Raw genomic sequence first — 9,164 nt, 5'->3', positions numbered from 1 at the left:
ATTGAATACCAGGCCTGGTTTATTTATTCACACACCCATCAATAAAGCATGAGGTGATATTATTTCTTACGAATTCCATATCCGTGAATCACATAACTCCAACTCAATTTTGTCATGATCCCAATAGCCGAGATGTTGTTCAAAAACTGTGAACTAATCTCACTGGTGAATCAAAAATCATGAGAAATTAAGTCAAGTTATGTATTCACTTCAGGATTGAGATAATTATACAAATATACTTAAGTTGTGACAATTAGGTTTAGAGTTCTGTAAACGGTTTTTACTCTAACCTAATCAGTCACATTGTCTATTCAACATGTTGTGAACATATCTAGATCAACCACAGAGTCCAACTCCCATGCCCCGAGACCAGCATCATATGGTTCGATCTAACAGTCATAATCGGATTCGATTGCCCAATCGATCCTAAGACTGCGAATATCTATTTTAAACTATATCAGAAGAGTTTGTCCGGCAGGGTTTCCCTGACTCTTCTTTCATTGATAACAGTCTATGGACTAAGCAATATCACTAACACTCTTGAATATGTATCAAAACATAACTTTATTTTATTTTATAAAATCAGCGAAACAATAATGTCTGACATTTGTCATTTCACAAATAACAAATTACATCCTACTTTATGGACACATTTCCAACAGAAATCAAGTGCCAAATCCTCCCACACCCGCTCAGGAATCTCAAGAGGTTGCAGCAAGCCACTAGGAGCGATGGTGGAGTACTTAATGGTTTGACAAGTAAAACACTTGTCCACAAAATCCTTGACTTCCTTTCGTATTCCTTCCCAAAAAAAGTTGGCACTAAGACGGATGTAAGTTCGTTCAGCCCCGGCATATCCCCCTATTGGCAACTCATGAAATTCACGCAACATAATTTCCTTGAGTTTAGAAAACTTACTCAAGAAAAATATGTTCTTGTGATAAACGATTCCATTCCGCCACGAAAATGGTGAGTCGTCTAGGATGCCATTTTTCAAGTTTTGTTGAATCGCCAACAAGTCTGTGCGAGTTGTGTTCTCGTGGTGCAGGTCATCTAGAAAATGGAACTGACCTGCCGATAGTGCTGGCCAACATTGCAAAGGCAAAAACTCATGGCGGTGCGACAAAGCATCTGCTGCCAAGTTCTCAGAACCAGCCTTGTATTCAATAGAAAATTGATAACTCGTAAGCTTGCTGAGATAGTACTGTTGTTCGGGAGTTTGTATGACCTGAGTTAAGAGTTCTTTCAAACTCTTATGATCCGTACGAATGACAAACAGCCTCCCCAAGATATACTGGCGCCACTTTGTAACAGCCTCAACTACCGCCCGCAGTTCCCGAATGTACGCTAATGCCTTCATCATTCTCGGCCCAAGCTTTTTGCTAAAGTAAGCAATTGGATGCCCGTCTTGCATGAGAATGCCGCCAAGACCAACGCTGGAAGCATCGGTTTCAACCACAAATGGTTTTGAGAAATGCGAAAGTCAGAGTACCGGTGTTTCCATCATGGCTTGCTTTAAGTTCGCAAAGGCAACAGTGGCATGGTCATTCCATTTGAAGTTATCCTTTTTGAGCAGTTCGGTCAATGGAGCAGCAATTGTGGCATAGTGCAAAACAAACCTCCGGTAGTACCCTGTTAACCCGAGAAATCCCTGTAGCTATTTTAAGTTTTTTGGCCGAGGCCAACTTGCCATCGCCTCCAACTTAGCCGGATCTGCCCTCACCCCCTCTTGTGCCACCAAATGCCCAATATATTCTATAGTTTCTTGGAAAAAACTACATTTGATGCCTTTGACGAAAAAACAGTTATCCGCCAAACATTGAAGCACTTGCTCCAAATGCAACACATGTTCATTCGGGTCTCGGCTATAAATTAAAATATCATCAAAGAACACAATGACGAACTTTCAGAGAAAAGGCTTGAAAATCTTATTCATAGTTGCTTGAAATGTCGACGGGGCATTTGACAACCCAAAGGGCATTACGACAAACTCGTAGTAGCTGTCATGGGTTCAAAATGCAGTTTTGTGGATGTCTCTTGTGTCCATCCTTATTTGGTGATAGCCAGCACGCAAATCCAACGTGGTGAACACTGCTACCCCCCCCCCCCCCCCCCCCCCTCCCAAGTTCATCCAAAAGCTCATCGATAGTGGGAATGGAAAACCAATCCTTTATGGTGATGGAATTGAGTGCCCGATAGTCCACACAGAACCTCAACAAGCCTTCTTTTTTCTTGACCAACAAGACCGGGGATGAGTAGGGGCTGTTGCTATGTCAGACAATTCCACTCTCAAGCATCTCCTACACAAGCTTTTTGATGACATCCTTTTAAAAGTAAGGGTATCAGTATGGTTTCACGTTCACAGGAGCCGTCCCAGGCTGCAAATGGATCCGATGGTCCACCAAACGGAATAGAGGCAATTGCTTCGGTTCCTCAAACACTCGACGAAACTAGGTGATGACCCCTTTCCCTACTACCGAAAGCCCCTCCTCTAGCCTATCTATTTCGTCGCTGACCTGTAGCTCATGGTGATCCACCTGTCCAGCGTGTGTTAAAGTGAAAATCCTCCTCACATGGCCCTCATGAACCAACAAATTAAGCTGGGAATAGGTAACCGGCTGGGTTGTATCCGAAGTGCTTCCCGCTAGCTTAACTCGTTGACCACCTCATTCAAATTCCATAGTCAACTTGTTGTGGTCATGCAAGCAATGCCCGAGTGTACAGAGCCACTGCATTTCCAAGACAACATCCAGCCCCCATATCGGCAAAACAAATAAATCCACCACAAAACGGTGTCCTTGCATCTCTAACGTAACCCCCAAACACCTCTTGTCACATGTCAAGTATTGCCCATTGCCCATATAAACCCGAAACCGCCTAGCTGGCTCCCACTGTATCCCCAATTTCTCCACCAAAGCCTCCTGAATAAAGTTATTGTTGCTTCATGTATCCACGAGGACCTCTAACTTCTTTAGACCGTGGTTTTCCATGATACAAAAAATATGAGGATTTGTAGAGTTAAAGAAAGTATTAAAACTTACTTCAAGTCCCTCATCGGCAGGAATACTCTCGGTGTTGGCCGACGCCTCCTCAAGCATACTATCATCCTCCTCGGCACCGACCATAAGCAAAATGCGGTTCTTACAGCGATGATTAGCGTGGTATTTCTCATCACAACTAAAACAAAGCCCCTTCTCCCTCTTCTCTCGCAGTTCCTCCGGTGACAAGCGCTTCGCGGGAAGGCGAGAACCCCCGGCAGACAGGGGACCCCCTCACTGTGGTGGAACACCCGCAGATGGGCTTGAAACCACAGTTCTTGGACTCGCCTGTACCGGCCCTAGCCCGGAACGGTGTAGCGGTCCCTCGTAATTGTGACTCCCGTCCTTTCGTCGCTTATGCACCAAGTCATCGATCATTTCCTCAAATAGCTGGGCCATAGCCATTGTCTCTGTCAAGGACAAAGGCCTAGCAATCAACAATTCTAGATGAATTTTCGTTTTGAGTCCCCAAATGAAAAAATTCAGAAACAAGGATTCAGAAACACCTGAGTTGCGTGTCATGAGTCCCTCGAACTCGGCTCGGAATTGAGACTCCGTTCCTGTTTGGACCAATTTGGAAATGCGACCTAACGGATCATCATAGATGGACGCCCCGAAGCGTTTGCGGAGCTCGCGCAAAAAGATCTCCCAGGTGGTTAGCACGCCACTCTTCTCCATCCATTGAAACCAGGTGGAAGGTTCACCGTCCAAGTGGAAGGACACGACGGCCAATCTCATCTCCGGTTCCACGAGCGCGAAGAACTTATTGATCTTGTAGATCCAATCGTCAACGTTACTACCGTCAAATCTCAGAACGTCAACGCACAAGGTCTTCAAAATGGACTGCAAATCGGGGCGACGTGGATCTGAGTCCCCCCAAACGCCGTAGTTGGAGTTGTTGTCGGTCTCTCCAACCGTGCCGTCCGGTTGATCGCCCTTGGTCGCAATGGTGAGTTGGCTCAGACGGGTTTCAGTGTTGGTCCTGAACTGCTCGAGACGGGTTTCAGTGTTTCTCATTCTATTTACTCTTATAAACACCAACAATTTATGTTTGCATAAATTCATACTTGAATCCTGGAAAATCCACTGGCCAGTACTTCATATTCCTATGTTCAAGTGGGCGTGTTGCCAAGAACATGATGTCACTCCAACCCAGTTTTTGCTTATCCAATCGACAAACGCTTGTCCATATCCTTGAATGTCATTCTCCGACATCGATATAGAAAAACGATGCTAAAGCGGTCTCGACATTACTTAAAACCTCTGCTGCGATTCCATTGTTTATGATCTAGTGATAAAAGAGAATCCGACATCGAAATTTAGCTAAATTAAGCGCATAAAATTAAGCTCACATTTCTAGACACACCTGAAAAAAGCTCCACTCCTTGCAGGCAAAATATAGCTTGTTGAGTTCTCGCTTATTATCTTCAAAGTCTTGTATGAATCTTTCAGGAACATATTCGACATCATTCCTCACCATCTCTTGGACACTTGGTACTGGTAAAGATTTTCCCCAGCCCAACCCCTCATCTAACTTAACTCCATCTTCAATACTTGTCGGATCCATTTTTGCACTAATCAGATATTCTTGTTATACAAATATGTGTGCGCGTGCGGGCGCACGGCTTTATAAAAGGGTTGACAGTCAAAAGTAATCTCACGTCTTTTCCTTCAAAAATAATGCCAAATGAGTGTGGAAAACTTTAAAGGACATTTGTTTATTTGCTTTATATATGTGAAATAAGCAACCTTCTTATTTTTAAACACATCAAGTTTCTCGTGGCAATAATTTTTAGGTGACACATGATATTTTAGACCATGTGATAGTTTTCAAATGGTTTGTTTCAAGTCTAGAAATCTTATGTATACTTTATATTTTATTCATATTCCGAAAATGATTGCTACTATTAGATAATTTGTTAGTCGGAACAGGGTTTTTCTCCTAGGATCACATATTACTTTATTCGCATTTCTAACATGAGAAGCAAAATACTAGAAAGATATGAACTATGGTTGCTAATTATGGGTTCTGACTTGTGAATGGCTAGTTATTGCCATCTAGGTCCATATCAAGTTTTTATTCAAGCTCTTTAAAGAATTCAATAAAAGGGGAGGAAAATTACGAACCAACTAAACAAAAGAAAAACAAAACAAATAAATACTCAAAAGCCTCTATTCTTCTCTTCATTCAAACAATCATATCCCAAATTCCACAACTTTGCACCCCTTAAAAAAAAAAAAAAAAAAAAAAAAAAAAAAAAAAAAAAAAACCCATAGTATTAAAAAATAGTGCTCTCAAACTGAAATATAATATCATGTGATGGACATAACTTCTAACATCAATTAGGAGGGCAAAAGGTGATAACATAACGACTAGCCCTGCAATTCTTGAGCCCCGTAGCCTCATCAAAAGCATAGCTATACGCCCGGGGACAAACCGCCTTAAAAACCAACCCGAAAACCGTCGGCTTACACCGGTTCGGATCCGAAAACTCCCCTCTACAGCAATATCTATCAGTATTCAAAGCCAAGCAGGCACTCTTGCACCCCACAACCTTCCCTTCTTTCCTCTCCGCCAGCGCAGCGGGGCAACAAGCATTCAAGTCGGCCTCGCAGGCCGCGATGCCGCACGAACCAGCCTCATCACCGATAGGCCTCATGGAGACCGGGACGTTGAAGCCGTCGACCAAGCTGACGTCGTAGTAATGAAGTGGGGATTGAGGTGTTCCGAGCGTCATTTCAACGACAGTGGCAGGAGGGATGCCGCTGAGGCCGGCGCAGCGGAGGAGGCCCAAGCAGTCTCCGGTCTGGCAGGCGCCTTTGCCGGTTTGTACATCGAAGCAGCAGCCTTGTCTGGGCCAGATTCTTCCCGACCAGTTCTCGGAGACTTCGAGGATTTGCTCTTCGCCGCTTTGGAGGTCGAAACCGCCCGCATTTGGGGTTGCGTGGCCCGCTGTGCCGAGGAGACCTGGCCAGATCGTTTCTTTGCAGTTGTTTACTAAGATGAGTTGAGTCCCATCTGGCCAAAAAAAAAAAAAAAAAAAACATAAAGAAATGCTAAGATGTGATATTTACGAGAGAGAAAAAATGATTGCACATACAGTCTAACAGTAATTTTATAATTGACTCGATCTTAAAATGTAAAGTACAAATGCCGTACCCGAAAACTCAAGAGAGAGGCAAAGAGGTACCTGTTGAGGCGATGGAGATTAGGCAGAAGAGGAAGAAGGAGATTTGGAAGGAAGTTGTCATTAGTTTCTAATAATGGAGATGATCACAAGAGGTGAATTATAATTTGGTAAAAATATAAAGGAAAGGGTGTGTTAAATCTAATATGTATAAGCTGTGAAGGAGAGAGAGAGAGAGAGAGAGAGGCGAAAGTTGGCATTGAGTGGAAAAGTTTATATGAAAGAGGATAATCATGGTGGTGCTTTTAAGGGCTATAATTTGTAATAGCGTGGAGATGTGAGCGTCTTAGGATATTCTACTACGTGAAAAAGTTGAAGAGGCATCATTTCCTTCTTTTTAGCAACCATGATTAATATTTTGTTATTTTTATCTTTTTATTGGATAACTGTGTGGGTGGGGTAACGGATTTGCAAAAAAGAACTTTACACCGAAAAAAAAAAAAAAAAAAAAAGGCTCCTTGCAATTTCACAACTTTGTAACATGTAAAAAAATAATAATAATTCTACTTTATTTAGTACTTTATTCTTCCCAAAAAAAAATATTAAATGTCACTCTTGTAACTGACAGCTGGTCGCTAGGATCAATTGAGATCAAATTTAAGATAGATTTTTAATTTACTTTAAGGTGCACCCTCAAATTTATTTATTTATTTTTTTAAAGCTGACTAAAGCATGAACAAGAGCCTTGAAAATGGAAAACCTTTTACAAAGTCGATTTTTCAGCTATGTCTTATTTATCAAACCACTGGCTTTAGACTTTTATAGATTTTTTTTTGTTAAATTAGAGTTTTATAATTACATATTTGATATTTGCACCACCACTATTTGTTTTTATTTTAGTTTTCTTGTAATCTTGATGAGAGAGCCCAAATTGGATCAACCAGTCATTAGAAAAGTGAGCTAGAAAAAGTAGTATTAAAACTTCAATTCCAAGTGTCCAACTGAGCCACTTGTTAGAAGTGTACGTTAAAAGACGCGAGACTTTTTTTTTTTTTTTTGGTTAATTAAAGAAACAGATACATTGAACAGGCCAAAATTAGCCAGTTCAAATCAGTGCATTAAGGTAGTTTATTTTAGTATTTAGTAAATTTTTTTAAAAGTATTTTTAAAAAAAATTTTAAAAATTTTTAATTAAAATTAGAAACAATCTAAAGATAATTTTGATTTTTAAATTATACGAGAATCAACATAATATAATTAATGAAACTTTCATAATACCAATAATACCCCTAATGAAATTTAAAATTTTTAATCTTCTCAAGTTAAAATTCAGACTCATAATATAATATAATATAATATAATATTTATGTTATAACAAATAATATCATAATTATATTAATAACTCTAATATTATTATTTTATGATATTATAATAATATTATAATTATTTTAATAATATGATATAATATTATTATATATTATAGTGTATTATTCATGGTTATATAATAGATTAATTATAATATATTTGTTTAATATAATATAATAATGACTATATAATATATTATATTATATTATATTATAATATAATTATAATTTTTAATTATATTATAACTGAAATATTAATATTTTTATATAATATTATAATATGCTTTATAATATTGTAATTATATTAACTATTTTAATAATATTATTATATTCTATATCATAGTTATATAATATGTTATGTAATAATAGTTTTATTGTATTATATTAAATATAATAATAAATATACATTATATTATAATTATATATGTTATATTATAGGATAATATAATGTAATTGTTATTTTTAATTATTTCAGTTATTATTTTAATAATATTATTATATTTTATATCATAATTATATAATATATTATATAATAATAGTTTTTCTGTGTTATATTAAATATAATAATAAATGTATATTATATTATAATATAATATAATATAATCGTAATTTTTAACTATTTACAACAATTCAACCTTATAATTTACCAAATGCTATTACACTAATTTTGGACTAGTACAGCTACTATAATTATAGTTTACCAAACACTCAATTGCTTTTTGTAACAACTGCTTCTTCCTTCAGCACAGCTAAAAGTAATTTTTTTTAAATCTACAGCACTACCAAACTAAACCTAGCTTAGTTTGGTATTGCTTTTTCCTCTTAAAATCAGCTTCTGCTTGTAGCAAAAGTTGATTTTAGTGTTTGATAAATCTCTTCAAAAGCACTTTTTGAAGAATTTTTTAAGAATCTACAGCTAAAATCAGAAGCAGCCTAAAGACAGCTTTAGCTTTTAGATTGTGCGGGAATCAGTATAGTACAATTAATGAAACTTTCATAATACCCATAATATCCCTAATGAAATTTAAAATTTATAATCTTCCCGATCTAAAATTCAGACTCGTAATATAATATAATACAAAATAATATAATATAATAGTAATATTATAGAAAATAATATCGCAATTATATTAATAACTCTAATATTATTATTTTATCATATAATATGATATTATAATTATAATATGATATTGTAATTATTATTTTATAATATATTATATATTATATTATAGTATAATATAATATAATCGTTATTTTTAATTATTTTAGTTATTATTTTAATAATATGATATTATAATTATAATATCATATTATTAAAATAATAACTAAAATAATTAAAAATAACGATTATATTATATTATACTATAATATAATATATATAATTACAATATTATAAAACATATTATAATACTACATAAGAAATATTAATATTTCTTATGTAGTATTATAATATGTTTTATAATATTGTAATTATATATATTATATTATATTAACTATAATAATAAATATACATTATATTGTAGTTATATATAAATTATATTATAGTATAATATAATATAATCGTTATTTTTAATTATTTTAGTTATTATTTTAATAATATGATATTATAATTATAATATCATATTATTAAAATA

General features: G+C 36.1%; 1 protein-coding gene across 1 annotated transcript; it reads right to left on the bottom strand.

The window, feature by feature from the left end:
- Nucleotides 1-5,317: 5,317 nt before the first annotated feature.
- Nucleotides 5,318-6,290, bottom strand: LOC21408052 (thaumatin-like protein). The gene is made up of 2 exons (XM_010098300.2): nt 6,230-6,290; nt 5,318-6,057 (listed from the first exon to the last, which is right to left on the bottom strand). Exons 1-2 carry the CDS (start codon nt 6,288-6,290, stop codon nt 5,378-5,380), a joined length of 741 nt encoding a protein of 246 aa, XP_010096602.1. The 3' UTR covers nt 5,318-5,377.
- Nucleotides 6,291-9,164: the final 2,874 nt, after the last annotated feature.

Source organism: Morus notabilis, unplaced genomic scaffold, assembly GCF_000414095.1.
Source record: "Morus notabilis unplaced genomic scaffold, ASM41409v2 Scaffold139, whole genome shotgun sequence".
NCBI lineage: Eukaryota > Viridiplantae > Streptophyta > Magnoliopsida > Rosales > Moraceae > Morus > Morus notabilis.
Note: the sequence above shows the minus strand (reverse complement) of the source record. Positions and strands in the feature narration are given on the sequence as shown.